The sequence below is a fragment of the Aythya ferina genome (assembly GCF_964211825.1).
Source record: "Aythya ferina genome assembly, chromosome: 8".
In the NCBI taxonomy this organism is placed as follows: Eukaryota; Metazoa; Chordata; class Aves; order Anseriformes; family Anatidae; genus Aythya; species Aythya ferina.
The window spans coordinates 23,762,116-23,780,636 of record NC_140304.1 but is presented as its reverse complement, the minus strand read 5'-3'; the positions used below and the strand labels follow the sequence as shown (position 1 = coordinate 23,780,636).

At 40.0% G+C, this 18,521-nt stretch overlaps 1 protein-coding gene across 3 annotated transcripts in view; it reads left to right on the top strand.

Annotated features, from left to right (window-relative positions):
* Positions 1–18,521, top strand: part of TESK2 (testis associated actin remodelling kinase 2) — a 75,841-nt gene that overhangs the window by 19,996 nt on the left and 37,324 nt on the right. For 2 of the 3 annotated variants that reach the window (XM_084527980.1, XM_084527981.1), the window contains exons 3-4: positions 4,891–5,012; positions 13,453–13,501. In XM_084527980.1, the coding sequence (XP_084384106.1) occupies positions 4,891–5,012; positions 13,453–13,501 (171 nt within the window). The remainder of the gene's footprint in view (positions 1–4,890; positions 5,013–13,452; positions 13,502–18,521) is intronic. The other variant, XM_084527982.1, reaches the window with a different exon arrangement.

The window sequence follows — 18,521 nt, the reverse complement described above, 5'->3', positions numbered from 1 at the left end:
TGTGCTAAACTCATGTAACACATGTTGACTAGTTTTGTTTGGCAAGGCTTTGTTACACTTGGCATGCTTCTCTCTTGCTACAAGAAGTTAGGGTAGTGACATGCTATACCACTATGAAAACAGCCACAATCCAGTCTTGGTCCCTAGCATCGACACAGCAGCTTAATATTATCTAGACTGATGTATTTCTTTAAGCTCCTATTTGTCACTACAGATTTTTCTACTGATGTGAGACTTGACATGATATTGACATCGCTAACATGAGGATATGAATGAGATCTGACCTGAAGTACAGGTTGATCTTCTCAATTAAAGGGAATTTTCCTCAATCAGAGTTATGCATTTTTGTAATGCATTCATCTCCAAGGTATGAATATACCTTGTCCATGAATATACCTATGTCCATGAGTGTGGTGACTTGATGGCTTGGCCGTGAGTCTTCAATAAAATGCATCTGACCCTAACTTGTTTAAGGTTCCTTTTGCTGTCACAGCAAGGAAGTCAGCTGTCCCTGGGGTAGGTCTTGCATGAGGGCCAAATGCTGGTCTGCTTCAGAACTGCTTACCTGTCATATGATGTCCTCTGATGTGTTCTCTTTTTAATAATATTTTTTATCATCTCCTGAACCTCACCAGCTTTTTCATGGACTTGGTCAATCACAGTCAAGCATAGGTAGTGCAAATGACCTAAAAGGCTAACTGAGGTAATACCTTCATCTCCTGTCACTGCAAGAGAAAATGAAGGCAAATCAGGTGAAGACACTTAGAGACTGTCAGAGAAAAGAGAACAACTCTCATAACTTTTTATGTCTACACCACCTGCTATCATCTATCATTAATGTGAAGGCTGAGTGTGCAGGGAACATTTGAATTGGTGAATATAAGGATGGTGAGTCAGTGTATGTAATAAGAATGTGTGCAGGATTCTTGTGGGTAATACAACGAGCTCAGCCAGGAAGCAAGCTTGGGGAATGTCATATATGTAGACTGGAGAAGGTTACTGAAGTAAAATGGTTAGTGAAGTGGTACTTCGGACGCATGACCAGAAAGGTGAAGATGAAACAGCCTGGTGAAGGTTGAGATGCGTAACAGGATGTTGAAAAATTGTTGTGGGTGATAAATTGGGGGAAGCAACCTGATTCTGGGTAATGGGCTGTGTAAGTAAAGATCTGTAAATGTAATTAAGCGGTGAGGCTGGATACCAGAGAAGAGGAGGGTAAGGAAAAACTGGAAAATGATTAAAGGCAATTTTGGAAGGTAGCAATGATAAAGTACTTCCAAATCAATGTTACCTGGCTGACAAATAACGAAAATACAGTAGAAAACTAAGGGCAAACCTTGAAGTTGTATTGGCAGATTTATAACATTAATATTGGGAAATGATCTTCAGAAACTCATTCTAAGGAAAGCCGGAAGGGTACAGTTAATAGTAAAGGTCAAAAAAAACCTTGTGAAAGATGAAATCAGTCTTTCCCACACCTTCAGTACAGGCAAAGAGTGGAAGTAATATAAACTTTTGGATTTTCAGAAAGCTCTGGTATACCCATTAGCTAATAAACAGTTATTTAAACAATATTTAGGGTTTATTAATAACAAAGAACTTTGTAGCAAGCAGAAAATTAAAAAATCCCAACTTTTGCAGGATAATTCCCCATGTGAACTGGATACAATGTCTACGTAGTGAGTAATTACTGTGAATGTGAGCCCTGCTCAATCACTATGATGATATTTCTTTCAAGTATGTTCCTGTTTCTCTACCTGGAGAGTAGGTTCCTCTGCCTACCTCATTTCTTCAGAGGAAGGTAAGGAGGTCCAGGGCTAGAACGTGGTTTGAAGACACAGAGACCAGGCAGGCCATGCAGCTAGCCATAGCCAGGTCAAAGTACTTACAAAACACTTTGATCCTCGGAGAATCAGTGCAAAGGGACACTTTAACTGCCTGACAGCAATAAAACAGGGAGGCAATATCTGGTTACTGTGACCTCTGAGATGGAGGCATGTAGGTAAGCAGGCTGAAGGCAGACGAGGGTGCAGAGCAACATGGGAAGGCAGCTGTAGGATTGCTAGAATATTTCCAAGCATAGACATGATCATCCAGACATCACCGAAAGGTTACTTGATCTCATATGCAAGGAACTCTAATTAATAATAATGTCAACAGCTTTGACAGTTTTACAGCAAACCGCTAGGGTTCCCTGCTTATGTTGAGGGTAGAGGCATGCACTGAGGCAAAATGCCCTATAAACAAACACTAAATGTGATCGGTAACATTTCTAAGATCTTTACGAGTTTCCCTTCTGGAGCTGTCTTGTGGGTGAAACACCATTTCCATGCTTTCATGTACACAAAAGAGGCCTGACGGGAGATAAAAGATTAAAGACTGTTTGGGGTTTTGGCAAGGAATGCCGATGGAGACCCCAATTTTGTGTAGAGTATGACTGACAGGTAAGTAGATGCACGGGGTGGTGTAACTGACAGCTGCTGTAAAGAAGAGCTGACAGCTCAGATGATCTGGAGCTTGACCTTTGAGGTAGGACCTGCCTGTGCCTCTTGGCAGTCCGTTCTTGCTGTGCAAATGCTGTTTGCCAGCTCTCCTTCAGAGCAGAGAACACAATTATCCTCATGTGTATCCTAAGTGACTAATAGCGTGTTCTGTGATGTATAAGCTGTCATCTGATTTTTATTCACTGTCTTGGGTATTGACCTCTTGAGAAGAAGCCTTTCTGCTGTCAGGTCTGCCTTTCCCTCCGAACTCAAATGGTAGCTGGTGTGAGAGGACGAGTCCCTGTTCTCCCACCTTCAGCACAGTGTGGGCTGCCTCTCAGAAATCTGTTAACATGCTCAGATGCTAGAAATCTGAGCTGTTCTGAAGCATGGTCAAATTGATTTAATAAAAAAAAAAAAGCCCCCAAAGCTTGCTACAGAACCCAGTTAAGTCTATCAAGACTGAAAAGACTTCAGGAATATCCTTCTGAAGTGAAGAATGAAAAATGTCCTTTGCAAAACCTGCTCAGTTTTCTCTGGGCATGGTGTTAGTGCTGCAGCCAGCCGGTCCTTTGAGAAGCAATTGCTGACCGCTTCCTCTTGCCTGTCAGACCTGAAAATCCAGGAAGCATGCAGGACAGTGCTCCAAAAACTTACCCACCCTCTCTTCTGAGGTTTCCCTAGCTCAAGAAGAGGCCAAAACAAGGAAAAGGCAAAGAACAAGGAAGAAGGTGCTACTATAGGATAGGCTCTTCTTTTACCGAAGAGCAGAGGCAAAAGGACTTGATGTTCTGGCATGGAATGGAGTGAATTATAGAAATGGGCAAGAAATTAAGAGGTAGCTAGTGGAGTAAATGAGAAGGCAAATATTGTTCAAGACCACACTCCGTCCAAGTTTCTGCTCACCTTCTACCTCTATTCATTCCTTCTTGGCAGACCCTGAAGCTTCAGTGTTAGTGGAAAGCTGATTTCTGAGGGAGTCCTGTTCTGAGTAGCTCCCTGCCCATAGGAGTTAAGCTCCTTCAAATTCTTTCCTGTTCACTGCAAACCCAAATTGCTCTAGCACAACGCTAAAGATTCCTCACCCTTCTCCCAGAGGCAGTATTCCTTGAGCTGATAGAGCTGTTCTGTATAGACTGAAGGCTTTTAAATTGTCCTTATTCTGATTTGTTTGCATTGATAGAACAAACCTTCCTTTCTTAAGTGAGTGCAAGCTTTTTTTTCCTATTTTTGTTCCTCAGCCAAAGCATTACAGCTAATAAAACTAAAGTATAACTAAAATAGGTATTAAAAAATGTCTGCATAAAGAAGTTGACCTCTCTGGCTCAGCTTGTTCATTCAAATTGGCTCAGTATGCAAAAGCTGCATAAAATTAAAAATTAATGAAAGCACACAATAGACACAAGAAACCTGACCAGTAACACTAAACCGCATCAACTTAACATGCAATCATCCTGCTTAAAACTAATAAGAATGCCAAACAGGCAGGACAGGTTATGCACAGAAGAATTCTGGATTATCTTGTTATAACACACTAAAGCTGTAGTTCAACCAGTTTTTTTTTTAAAGCCGGTATTGCCACTGAAAGGAAAAGTCCCATGCTCATGAACTTGCTGCTGGTTTCTGCTCTTGGTGCTGCTTTCTACATCCTTTTCCACCTCCTCTCTCTGATCCTTATTACCCTGGGATTACTGTGTGGCTGTGGGTGAGCCAGCTGAGAAGCTTGTGTGCATGGGCAGGGGAGAAGCAGGAGAAAAAGCCTGTGGGCTGTTCTTCAGCTTGCGCAGTCCTTTGCTGTTTGCCTTATGCTATTGTGACAAGTTCTTTCTAATAGTAGCACATCTACTTAATGTTTGCCTGTTTGCTGGTGGCAAATAGGCTGGTTTGAGGGTAGCACGTCAGAAGTGGCTGGATTCATGCATGTCTGACTGGGGAAGCTGTCTCTGGTGTGCTGGTTCTGCACAGCTGCTAGAGAAAGCTTTTTTCATGCTGGCACTGTGCAGCCACTACTGAACATCCTAGACTGGGTGATACCAAGTCCAGTAACATCTCTGCTTTGCAGTACGGGTTGGTGTGAATGCCTTCTCTACACTGAGTGTAAAATCTGGCTCATGGTCGTAGTCAAGAAGTAAATCTTGACTACTTCTGAAATCATCCCAGCAGCTGTATAAGGCAGGGTCTCCACGTTCTGTGAGCAATGGAGCCAGTAACTGCTATGGGAAAAGAAGGATATGGATGGGAAGGAGGTGAGATTTATAGGACTTGGAGTAGGGAACTTTCTTTCCCTGGGCAATCGAGTGGCTTCCTTCACTCGTGCTAAGATGATGAGGTGCAGCCTTGTACAGGTGATGTCCAATTTCATGTTGCTAGGACATATTCTTACCATTTTTTTGCTTGTATCTTGCAGGTAAGACACAGAACTTCAGACCAGGTCATGGCTTTGAAGATGAACACACTGAACAGCAACAGAGCAAACATGCTGAAAGAGGTTCAACTTATGAATAGACTCTCACATCCAAACATCTTAAGGTATACTACTTTTTCTGAATTGTATGGAGATAGGTTGTCTCTAGCAGAGCTTTTCTATTTCCATTTTTTTGTATAGCTGTATCTATGAATGTGTTAGGAACAGCTTCTAACAGCTGCTGTCCTAATGGGAGAAGTGGAGTGGGAAGAAGAGAGAAAATACTTGAGCAAACAGAAAATTCACATGATTTTGGTATCTTGCGTTTACTAGTGATAAGTAATTTCAGAGAAAAACAAGTTTCCACGTTATTTTCTGATGAAACAGTACAACGATCTGAAGAGCGAAATGGACTTCTCTTCATGAACTTAAATGATTACAGGTTTATCACCATTCACATGATTTGCGGTTACGATGATAGTCCAGGCAGTGCAGCTTTCTGAAAGCTTTTGTTGGAGACACAGTGAACTTTAATTTCCTCTTTTTCACAAGACTATTAAATAGTACAGATATAGTACTGATTCCTAAAATATCTTTATAATTAGCTTATCTGATCCGTGAAGTCCTGGCTCAGTCTTCATCAACCGATGCGTAACAACTTGTTTGTTTCCTTCAGTATTTATGAGGATTCAAACCAGAAGCACTTGGATTATCTTTAAAGAGTATTCCATTCATTGGTGTCTGTTCTGTTTTTTCTAAAAACAAACAGAAAAAACCCTGAGAAGGTAGAGAACTTTTACTCATAGTAAAACTGTATTGATTTTACTGGTCCCAGTGTATAGCGATCTGAGTGTTGTAGCAATTTGCCTCTAATCAGAGATTTTTGTCTGATCTGTTTTTTCTGCTACAAAGTGAGATAAGTTCTCAGCAATTATCCTTGCTCTTCTATTTATTTTTTAAACGATGTGAGAACTGGAATTTTAGTTTTCAGGATCTTTACTTTTCTTACATCTATCCACCACTCCTTTTCCCTCAGAATTTAGCCCTATCCCCCTTGAACAGAATTACACAGGTGTTGCTGAGAACAAGAGTTATGGTACTCAGTTCTGAGTAATTGTTGAAATTTAAAGGCCTTATGTCTAAGAGATAATATTGATGATATACTGATGTCATCTGGCCTTAGTCTATAAATAATTTGGAATCAGTGGTGTTGCACAGGTGGTCTGGAAGAAAGACCACTAATATATCAATTTATGGGTGAAGCTGAAAAGGAATTCTATTTGATCTCCCAGCTATTACACAGGATTATCTGTGTTCAACTAAGCAGTTATGAGTGAATGCATAAGAAATAAATGTCATATGTTGAAAGGTATGTCTTATCGTGGCATAACTGTTTTGGAGCATAAATAGCACTCGCTTTGTGAAATGCTTCATCTAAGGCTTTTTCAAGGAGAGCTGGTTCTCAAGTATTAAAAAAAAGTCTTTAATGTAAGTATGCTTGCTGCAGGCAGCAAGGATATTCCTACAGGAAATGCAAATGAGGACTACTTAGTTTTATTATTCTATTGAATAATAATGTACAGTAAAAACTTATGTTTCTTCCTCTATTGCATAACTTGGTGTTTCTGTTTTAGTTATGTTTCACTTAATTTTTGGTTTAAAATCACTCACTGCAGTATTTCCAGTCCCTTCGTGTTATTTGGCAGAAGATTTCTCCCTTTCTAAATGTTATCTACCTCTGCGTGTGTGTGTGCACATCTGTATGTATGTTTCAGAAACCTGTAAATTACTGGCGCTTCTTCTAGTTTCATAAAAATTAGCTTAGGACCCATTTCCCACTTCAAAAACACATTAAAAATGTTTCATAATCATTTACTTGCATAGTATAGTGCTGAAAGCTAAAAACATGGTGTTACCAAGTAAGAGCAGTGAAGTACTGCTAAGAGGTCACTGGGAAAATGTTCTGTAACACCATGCTTCTTTATTTTTAGATTTTTAGAAATTATAGACTTGTATTAGTTTTAAAGAGAATGATCTTCTTCCAAGAAGTTCTAATGCATAACTTCCACTTTCCACTGGATCTCCTCCACTTGCATTGAGAGTGATCTCTGATTTTATGTAATACATACTTGTGAGCTTCTTCATCTTCTGTAAGCTCTAGAACTATCTACTGTGAATTTATGCTGTGAACGTGTGACTTTCCATCAGTCCTGAACTGCTCTTTGCCAGTCAGGGCACTAGTGGATTCTTAGGCTGCAATGTTTAGGTCACGTTGAGCAGTGGTTAACTCCAGCTGGCCAGAGGGCTGTGAGACGCTCTCCTACTAAACATCTTGTCAGATTATGAAATGGGATAGATACTGGCTTTATGGTATCTAAAATCTGCTTTCAGCCTATTTCAACACGTGTGGTTCGGTTAGTTAATATTTTAGAAAGTAAGTGTCAGTTTTGGCAATGATTTGTTTATTTTGGTGTACCAAAATCTTCCTTAAACTGGGTGTGGTTATGTTTTTGAACATCCTGATGGTTTAGTGCCTTAATCTGTAAATGAGTCTGTCTTTGACATCGAATTCTTCTATGCTTTATAAGAGCTAAGTGATATGGCATAGAGAAAAGATTCCTCGTTCTAGTGTGTTTGGTAGCCAAGGATCATTATTACCCATTGTATAATAAAAAGAAAATAAAAATCCCCTTTGCCAGTGTTCCAGAATGCATTGCAAACTTTTACTAGCTATCCATTCCAACGTGCCTGCAATTAATTTCAAGCTGTTATTGCAAAGATTCTTGTGTTTTTGCCATTCATTGCACCAAAGTGAATAATTAATACTGCTGATTATTTGAGACTGCTTTTGCTTCTGTGCTATCTATATCATCTCATTTTCACAGTTCCAGATGTCTTTTGAGTTTTTTTTCCCCCCCAGCCTACAAGCACCAGTCTGGTGTCTGAATTAGTCTGACTTTCTTCCATTCCTGAGCACTGCAGAGACTTTACCTTAGTGACCTAGACACTTCTGTACTTCTTTAGGAGGCAGAGTATTCCAGTTCCTCTACTTCTAATACTTGATGAAATATTGGTCTGGTTATTTAAGCTTTAAAAATAACTTGTGTTGCTTGGCACAGAGCTGGAAGGCTAAGTATCACCACTCTCATTTCAGTGTTTCTGTGCTCAAATTCTGCGTTTGGCCAGCCATGTAGATCTGTCTTGATCAGAAGACAGTGAAGAGCTTAGTTTTCACTTCCAAGTTCCTGTAAGTGTATCATCCCTGTGGTAGCATCACAAAGACTCTTGTGGTCAAATATATATAATTATATATAAAGTAGATCCGTTAAAAAAATCTTGATGCAAAGTACATTAGAAAAAGTCAGAAACTAGCCTCCACTAAAGGGTTTATTTTGGCAAAAATGGAACCTCTTTGTTAAGGATGTTTTGGAATAGAAGCTCTTGCAGCTGCATGAATGGTAAAAGTAAGGGGATTTGGAGGTTTTCTGGTCTCCCTCTCTATTGCTTCCTATTTCCATTAGTAGATGTGATTACAGAGGCAGAGTAGATGTTAACTGTAGTATTGTATTTCGTATTCAGTCATCGTCTTGGCAATCAGAAACTAAGTAAGAAAGAGCTGCTTTTCTTGTTCTTCGTTTTCCCCAGGGATCAAATTAAGGACATTTTAGGAGTGGATGGAGCAAAAGCAGACTAGTGGTGTTCATGGAGTGCTCTGAACTGTTTCTACCACCAGCCCCATGTTGCATCATCTCCTCTCTCCATCTCATTCCTGCATGCAAGCTGGAGGACTAAAAAGCTTTTCTGTCTCTGCTCAACACCTCTCCTTCCCCTTGGCGTGGGGATGTGCTGCTTTCTGGCAGCCTGGCTTATCACATCTTACCTCAAAACAGATGGCTAGAGCAGGAATGGAGGAGCGAGCTGGAGTTCTGGTTTGCACCATGTGATGTTTACTATAGCCACGTTAATATGGAGTGGCTGATGCATGATACAGCTGTAATAGCTGGAGGTAGGGGAACCAGAGGTTTGGAGCATTTCTTTACTTCCTTATTCGTTTGTGTCCCACTTAGAGTGCAGGCTTGAGTTAGATCTACTACCAAGGCTGATGTATGTTTGTAAATGTTTTTCAGCACATTGCTGCTTCTCTGAATGCTGCTGCTGCTCCATGGTCATGAGTTTTTACCTAAATCAAAAGAAGGAAAGAGCTGGAAAGGACTCCAGAAATCTGCCCTTGTCTCCTAGGCTCCAGACTAGGAGACCTGATACCTTTTCATTCTGGTACTAATACCTTTACATTCTGATAATGTCTTACAGGTGTGTTTTCCTCATTGTCAGAAACGAAGTGCTGTGCTAACACAGATTGTGTCCCCTGTGCTGTCTCTTAAATTAGCATATCTTCAATTTTGAGATAGAATTTCAGTTTTTAATATCACTACTGTTTTTGTGAAAAAATGCTTCTTTATTTAAGCTGTACCTTAGGGACTTCATTTAAAACAGTCTGTATGCAGAAAGCCTTAGCTCATGGCTAAAGTGCTCTCGTGGGAGCACTTGGAGATATTGCTCACTGCGTTTGGCAGTGAGCGTGCAGACAGATTGACTCATTGATTAAATCTACTTTCTGTGCACGCACGCAAACAAAACAAAATAAGAAGGTAGTGTGTATATTATGCAGACTTCTTTCAAGGAGAATTTTCTGTCAGCTACTTTCAGACAAATCTAGTCCCCTGGGAAAACAATACCCTTTTCTGATGCAATTTTCCCTTATCAAACCCTCCTTTTTGTGAAATTGTGATCGACTTTGTTCCAACAGGTAGAAGAATGGCTTTTGTCTTTGAGCATCATTTGTCTTGTATCAAACAGCAGTGTAACAGAAAGGAAAAAAATATTTTTATTCTCTCTATGTGATGCAGGTATCACAAAAGAGAATTTTAGAAATGTTGTACACAATAAAAGAGAGCCTGTGTTGTGTGTAATAGATGGAACGCCTTATCTCTGTCTTAAATCACAATTCAAGTGTAGAAAACTTGAAATATACTTGGTGACTAAAATGGTGCATAAAACATTAAGGAAGGTTTTAATGCATACTTTATATTCTTACTTACTCTTCCTTCATCAATAGTGTAGTGAAGTAAGCATCTGCCTCTTGACCTCGTTTCTTTTTATAATACTGAGCTTGTATGAGAGATTTTTGCATTATTGTGTCTGGTTTGTTTGTTACTTTTAATGTTATCCTGAACCCCCTGAATTCTTTCACCTAAGCATCAGTGGATTTCGGAGGGCATCAGTTTATTATGTCGGACTGTCGCTGACCTAGGTTTATCCACAGAGCAGGTACATGGCTCAGTGAAGTTCTTTTAATGGAAAGCACATGTTCAATGTCTAGATATCCTTAACGGCTGTTTAATCTGGATATTAGTTTTATTTGATTTCCCAAGGAGGCAAAGGTTGGACACTGAGGCTACTGAGTTTTTTTGTCCCCCATCTGTCTAGAGTTTTCTCCCCTGCAGTCTGACTGAGCTGGAAGCACTTTGGTAACTGCCCTAACAGACTAAAAAAAGAAGTCCAGAATACTTTCTTCCTGCTGTCTAGGAGGACAGGTACTGCAGATTGAGGAATAACCTGGCTTTCAGAAGCAGAGTTTTGCAGCATGGGAACATCACTGACACTTGTTAGAAAGCTTTTCGTGGTGGAAATGTTCTGCACTGTACTTAGGGCGGACTTGAATAGCATCCCTCATACATTTGCAGCTTCTGGGGGAACTTTTCCAACTGCTAGTTATGACTTTGGAAGTGATTCAGCTTCTCTGATAAGGCCAGATGTTCTGTCTTGAAAATAAGCTTCCTTATATCTGCAAATGATCTCCTCTTCTGCGGAGAGCTGGCTCATTGAGGCTGCTTCCAACGAGAAATGTTTATAGGAAGCGTAACCCTTGGCCGACAAGACAGCATGCTGAAGTTCACCTACAAGCACATCTTGGCTCTGGAGACAGCGCGTCTAGCCAACAGGAATAATCTCAGCTGCACCGGGCCAGCATGTCAGCTTCCCACCCGCAGAACTTGGAATCTCACCTGGGACGAGCTCAGAAATGGGAATCTTACGTTAAACCTTACTTGGTAATTGTATTTCCTGGTAGCTGCTGCTTTGAATATTACCTTTTAGTGAAAAAGCTTTCCAAGAGTATTTTGTAGCAATACTTGGCTTAACCAGGAGGCTTATTATTGCTTGATAGAGCAGTTAAGGAGAAGTTTTCCAGGAATTTGGATCACTAGAGGTCTGTTCTATCAATCTATTTCCCAGAGTAGGAAAACTGAGATTCTCGACACGGTGTTTTAATGGTTTCAGTATGTTGCTGTAAACTCATTAATTCTGTCTTTATCAGCGTATCTGGTTTCTCTTTTCCTGGCTAATAACTTCTAAAGATGTGGGTTTTATGAATGTATCTGTCCTTCATTTTTCATGCGATCGTGATATTGAGCTTTGTTTTACTATCTGATGTAAAGTCAGAAACGTATGTCTGCTTCCCAGTAGAAAACCGAGATGTTTAAGTATTTGTGAACTCTGAGTAACTTGAGCCAACGTATCTTTTCTGCCTTAAGTGTAGGTTCACAAAGGTAATGAATATGTTTCCATTGAGGCTTCCTTTGACCAAAACAGGTCATCAGAAAAAGTTCTACTAGGATTTTGATGACAGTATTATTTATCCTGTCTGGTAAAGATGAGAAATTTAATTTTACCAAATTTTTGATAAGTTTTTCATTGCATTTAAATTCATAAATTAGGTCAAATAGAATGAATTCCTTTATAAAGTTATATTATGTTACTTTTAAATTAGGAAGAGTTGATATACCGATGGAAACAATATTATTTTTGTCTTCATTGTTGAATGAAAATATTGCAGTAGTGGAGTAACCTTTGTCATTACCATGTTTCATAGAAAACACTTGAAATTTGTCTAATAGTGGAACTGGTATCTTTTTTTTCTGCTTTTGGTTGTGAATAAACTGTTAACACCATGCTTTAAAAGACTCAGAATACATGAAGGTAGAAACAGATTTTTGCTTTGGAGGGGCCTGGATTTCCTAGTTTTAGGAAGCTTAATCTGTAAACAGGTTTACAAAATTGTTCATGTGCAGTTACTGTATGAAATGAAACTCGGGATCAGTAATGTTTTGTGTAGATAGTGTATCTAAACCCATCTCACCCTTTCCCTCAACATTTTGTTGTGCCTTGTTGCTCTTCATTAAGCACCAGGAGTTGTAATTTCACTTTCAAGTAGAAATTTGCATATTTAATTTGGGGAAGATATTATTTGAGGTGAAAGCAAGCAATAGACTTCAAAGTACAAGTCCTGCTTCTCTTTTTGGTTATAAAAACAGATTTCCACAGTTCAGCTTATCCAAAGAACCTTATCTATATTATTTCTTTGGCTGCTTGTAATTTACTAGTCAGCTGTTAGATGAGAGAACAGTAAGGATCATTCATTTGTCCAAAAGCAGCTTAGCTTAACTAGTACTGCATGTCTTGCAGCATTTTAGTTTTAAATTCGCAAGGTTTTGAGGATATAAAAGGACCTTTTCCTTCAATCCACACAATTCCTCTGTCGTATTTAACGAAATCACGCATTTCTACACCTTGCTTGTAAAGCGGGAATTTCTAAGTATTGTGGAAGTAACAGATGTGTTTCTCCTTGTTGAGACCAAAGTCTAGATAGTGAAACTGGAAATTGGTTACTCCAAAAATGACCAAAACCTTAACTGTGGCAGGAGGGCTCTGAAGTGCACACGGGTTAAGTTGTGCTGAACTTTCTCATGCGAGATGCTTACTGTTAATTTGCATTTTGTCACTTATAGGTTCAGCTTGTATGGTAGTAAGAAATGAGCTTGCAGTTGTTCCTCTGTTTAAATATATGGCAATTTCTCTGTCACTGTGCAGAAAAATCAAGGGTGACAGTCATTATTGTTAACTGCAGGAGTCTGAACCTCGTGCAGTGTAGGCAATGTAGTGGTAAGTGTGTACACAGGGTACCATCGAAACTTGCTTCCATGGAAGTGTTGAAAATAAAAGGGGGTGGGAGGAATGGAGAATAAAAGTACGCTGCACGCACGTGCTCTCATATTCTCAAGTGGTTAGGAATGGAACAGAAAGGAACATTTTTATGCTTAATCAGCAAAATGCAAAGGGAAGTAATTTGCTGTTTGTGCAGACCAACACTGGATAACTTGGCTTCCTTAAAACAGGGAGCTCTCTGAGGCTCTTCCTTTCTGCATAAAACATTATATGCTGTCCTTTGCTTATAGTCAAATCACTAACTTCCCATCTTGTTTGAGCTGTCTCCTGTGCTCTCTTGGAACTGCTTATTGTAGTGTAGGCACATGATTTTGTTTTGTGCTGAGACTTTTAAATAATCACCCTTGAGGTATGCATTGTCTGAGAGGCTGTTTTTTTCCCTTCTTTCTTGGCATAGCCAGTACTTTTTATTTTCTTAGTTTCGTTTTTAAAAACAAAGCAAAATAAAAATAGAGGGGGGGAAAAAAGCCCAAACCACTTTTCTTTTCTTGTTTCTTGTAGGTTTATGGGTGTCTGTGTGCATCAAGGACAGCTGCACGCACTTACTGAGGTAAGACTATTTAATGATATACATACTCAATATGAAACTGTTCTCAGGCCAGATTCTGCAGCTGCTCTTCACCTAGAGTCTGTGTCCTTCACAGGGACTCATTAGTTAATCACGTGCTGCTTGCTATGTGGTGGGAAGGTTGCAGCATCAGGCCTCAGAACTGTACTTTGCTTATAGCCCTGGAATGTCTTTTATCATTAGAAGCTCTCATTAAGACGAAAAAAAAATCAGTGGGAACAAAATTCCACTGATACTATTCTAAATAAGAGATGTGGCTTACCACTGAGGCGCCCCTAAGTAATACTTGTGCGAGACATTGCTTTGCATTTAACTCTCATGTATACTCTGCCTGCATGTGCATTTCACAGGTGAATCAGGGATGTTTCAGCTGGGTGATACTAATCCGTTCAGTCCTTGCCATCTTTTTATTGGCAATAACATGAACATCTGAGCTTAATCTGGGTTCCATACAGAGGAACTATTCCATTGTCCATGTACCCTGCCAAGGTCCGTTTATCAAATGAGAAACTGAGATTTCAGTTCATGTGAGTCTTCCCACCAAATTTCACTCAATTGTGCATTTAATTCCTCCCCCTTGGGAAAAAATACAGAAGGGAGTGTTTTCTTGCTAGGAATAGTGTTTACCTTTTTTTGTGTCAAAATCCATAAAAAGTGTATTCTGCTGTTTTAGTTTGAGTAGAGATTGAAGAGACGTTCATGTTTTGTAAGTCTCATGTTTATTACTTAGTCTTATTTTGTAGGAGCTGCTAAATAAAAGTTTGACCCTTTCTTCTACTTAAACGTTGTGGTAACATCTATATTATTAATTAGCAATTAAAATGGGTTCCCAGTACGCTTGCCAAAGAATTACTGTAGGATTGGAAGAGTCATCAGGATGGTACTGTGTGGCCTTCGCTTCCTGCAGCTGTCATGTGCAACTCTGAGGCAAAGGCGAGCATATGTGGGCAGTGGATTTCTTCACCTCTGTGGTGACAATTCAGCAATGATAGTCCTAGCTACTGGTGGCTGCATTTCTAGTGTAAGTGAGGTAAAGACGCTCTCAGAGATTTTAAGGTACAGCGTGTATATGAGGAATCCTTTGATACCAAATAAACTACCCCTCTCCTATTTTCCTTTTCTTCCCTTTCCTACCCTGTGCTCAGAAAAGAAAAATTCTTCAAGATTTGGCATTGTGTGGCTGATTGAGTCCTGCAAGCAGGTTTTGCTAACATTATTGCTAATTTCTTGTGGACCTCTGATCAGTTAAAACAGGGAGATTTCAGGTCTTTCCTGTCCCATAACATATCCTAGAAGAGGCGGGGCTCTATAATGCTTCATTTTTACTAAATATCTGCAGATCCTCTTCAGCGTGTTGTTTTTTCTTCATGTCACTTGCCGTTTAAACATCCCTCCCCACCCAGAAAACCAAGAAAATGAAGCTTCAGCACAACATGCTTCCTCATGGAGAACTATCTTGTAGCTGCCTGCTTTCTTCAGCTATTTTTGAGTTCTTGGCAAGCAAACAAATGCAAGAAAGGCTTCAAAGAATAACTTTTTATAGTTATATAACTTTTTTTTTTATAGTTATAATTCAGAATAAGAGAAGAGATTCCTGAAACATTATTTTGAGACCAAAGAGGAAAAGTTTCAGGCTGAAGAAGGCCCCTGCAAAATTTTGAGAAACAGAATGGCTTTAGGAGCAGGTTATAAAAATACACGTAGTGATTACTGCTTTGCTTGTGTGGACCAAGGTGGACATTTAATGCTTTCTATAGGAAAAATTGCAACCGAAGGCCATCGTAACTTCATGTTGTAGGGAATCCACATGTTTTGTCCAATACAATCGTTGTTCTTTGGTTTTACAGAGCTTTTAAAACTCCAGAGCTGAATATGTCCCAGGTGGTGAGATCAGTCATTTCTGCTGACTGTCGAGGCCTTTTTCATCTTGGTGTTTGTGTGTAGAGAGTAATAATTGTGTGCTGATGACTTCTGGAGGTTAGAGGAAGGAGGTGAAATGGCCAGCTGAAGGAATAACAAGTAAGACATGCTTGGTGAGTCACCAGTTCAAATATAGCCCAGGAGGATAAACGAGTTACCCACTGTCTTTGTGGATTTTCTCAGCTTGTGGTCCAAAAAGGTGGTCTCCTAGCTTCCAGTGCTCAACATAATTGATAGTAGCCTGACACTACTAGCACTCAGAGAGCTTCTGCCAAGGTTTCACTTCTTTGGAGGTGAAACTCTTGATTCATCAGCCTGTTCCTTAGTAGTCATCTGAGTCACTGCAAGGAGAATCCTTTCTCTTGCTAGCCTATGCTGGACCTGTCCTGAAAGGAGCTTAATTACCACTTGTTGACGTGGAATGTGCTTAGTAAGAAAAGTTGTGTTTTGCTAGTGTGGTTGATGGTATTTCTAAGTAGAAGGGATACAGCATCACGTAGAGCTTATATCTGGGGCGGAGATGGGAAATCATGTTTCAAGTTTCAGTGGTGTAAGAAATTGAACTCTTGTGGCAAATACTTGGTGAAAGGATTTAGATGGCTTGTGCTTAACAACCCCCGTACTACTAGAAGGCAGGGCAGCAGTCATAAATAGTGTTAGAGGGGCCTCAAAAAATTTCAGTCAGTTAAAGGAATACATTAGTAGCATGTAGTACTTCACTATTGGAAGACAGCCTGAAGTGTCACTGATTTCTCCTCTTGTATTTAAACACACGGAAAGCTAAACACAGTGAGCACGCCAAGCAGGTTTTTCGCTTGAGGAAGATGTCAGTGGTATGTAGGCTTTGGGTTTTTTCCCTGTTGCCAGCATTTTATATTGTTTTAATTGTCCTCTGTCTTAAGTGGCTTTTGGTTTTAAAACCATTACTCAAGATGCAGTTTCTGTCTGTTTTGTTTTGATTTTTTTCACTAAAGAATGGAATTGTTTATAGGTTGCACTAGAACCTTGGCCTTGTTTTAAATTTACAATTCTAACAGTTTTGAAAAGTCAGTATTGTTTTTGAAGCTTTACTCAGACCAGAAACTATGGCATATTTTTCTCAAGTAGTTTAATATCTATTCTCAGAGTCACAGAATGATTTAGGCTGGCATGAGCCTCTCTCCTTGCACGTAAACATTTTAAGGAAGGTGAGGTAGAGGCTTCAATAGGTATACAGCTCAGATGAGTTGCTGAGTGTTAGGCTGTCTCACTAGCTTTGAGCTGGTGGGCATGGATTTGCTGTGCTCACTGTGCATAAAACTGGGGACTGGATGTTGCTTAGTATTCAACTAATCTGTGGCAGGTGGTTTGGTTCTGAAGCTATGTGAATCTGCAGTGCTTACTGCATGCATGTACTCACATACATCTCCAGCCTAGTTCCAGTCTCTCTGTCAAACCTCTCTGTTTTCTGACCACCTTCCTAATCTGGCAACTCTGTTAGCTTCCCTTTCTTAATCTCCGGGCACTCAGCATCCTCAGATTTTGGGAGACTTGCACAGAAGCACAGGCTCTGGTATCAGTTAGTGTGAGATGCTGCTAAACTTTCAGAGATCAGGTATGAGCCACTGCTGGAGTGGCAAAGAAATGTGCACACAGATTTCTTTGTTTTACATGCTGTATAGACCTATGCTATTACATGGAAGGCAGTAATGTAGCATACAGTGTAGCATCTAGCCACTCAATAACTCTTTGCTGATCTTAAATTATTCATTGAACTCTGTTAAGTAAATTTATCTGAATTGCCAAGAGGTCAGGCTAAAATCTTGGTATAACTTGATGGATGTGTGTGTACAGGAAGAGTTGTACAGCTTGATAATTCCTTCTTGGAGGAAATGAAAGCCTTGACACCTGCGTGTAAAAAAAGATGAGGAAGGGAGAGTTACGTGGTGATTGGGTTATCTTGCAATTGCAGTGCTTTGCAAACAATAGCTGATTGTGGCTACAGAAGTTTTATGGCTATTATTCATATCAGTTGATAGCTTAAAAAGAAAAAGTGTACAGATTCTCTGCTGCCGCAATTTGAAGTTATAGCTTTATGTGCCCCGGGCAAGATCTGACAGGCACTGGAGCTTTCTCAGGCTGAGGACAGGGCTGTGGCAGTGCGATAGCAGCACGTGCTCAGCGGTGGAGGGCTGGACGATGTTCTTTCAGCTAGTAGCTGGAGGTGCTGTCTGCCCAGCTTGCCTCTCTGGCAGCCTTTGTCTTTCTCCTTGTTGGTGTACTACCCAGTCAGTCCTTCTGATCCCACCCCAAGTGCCTGGTGTGATTTTAGGTGTTTCATGGATCCGAGATAATATTTGAGCAGCCTTGGTTTTAAGAAGCTGTACATGTGGCATTTGGATAACTCTGAAATAGCTATAAAGGGCAAGGCCAGCTCCTTCAGTGGCATCTTTCTGTGCACCCAGCTCCTTCAGTGGCTTCTGCAGCCACGTTTGGTGAGTCCTTATCAACTGCTTCACACATCTCATCGCACAGATGCTGAGTGCAGACATGCATGAAGGTGCCCTGAAGCCTGAAATGCTTCCTGCGTGCTCAGAGCGGTGATGCCTGCACTAATGCATGCTGGAGATGTGGGTGCTAAAAAGCACTGTAAGAAAAATATCTTGACTGCTGCTTTAGCCTTTTTTTTTTTTTTTTTTTTTTAAAAGAGAATCCAAAGGAATTCTTTGAACTAGTGCACGTTTTCAGCTCAATTAATTTTTTATAGCCATGTTGGAAACCCTGGGAAAAAAATTTACTACGGAAATCCTTCCAGACATGTTAATTTTCATCTTGGGCAAGATAATTGCTATTGGACGATTTTGACATGTCTGTAATGGCTTATTGAATCTGGCACTGCTGTTTTTACCATCAACCACAATTAATTGTTTAGAGACAAGAATGCTGTTATGTAGCAGTTGGAAAAACACTTTTTTCTTCCTAGCACGGTGTCCTTTTGCACTCTGAAACTTGTATTAATGAAAGCCTGTGGCTTTGGAAGAGATTTTTTTTCAAAAGTTCCTCTGTGATAGCTGAAAACTTTCCTTCCCTGCTTTTCCTCCTG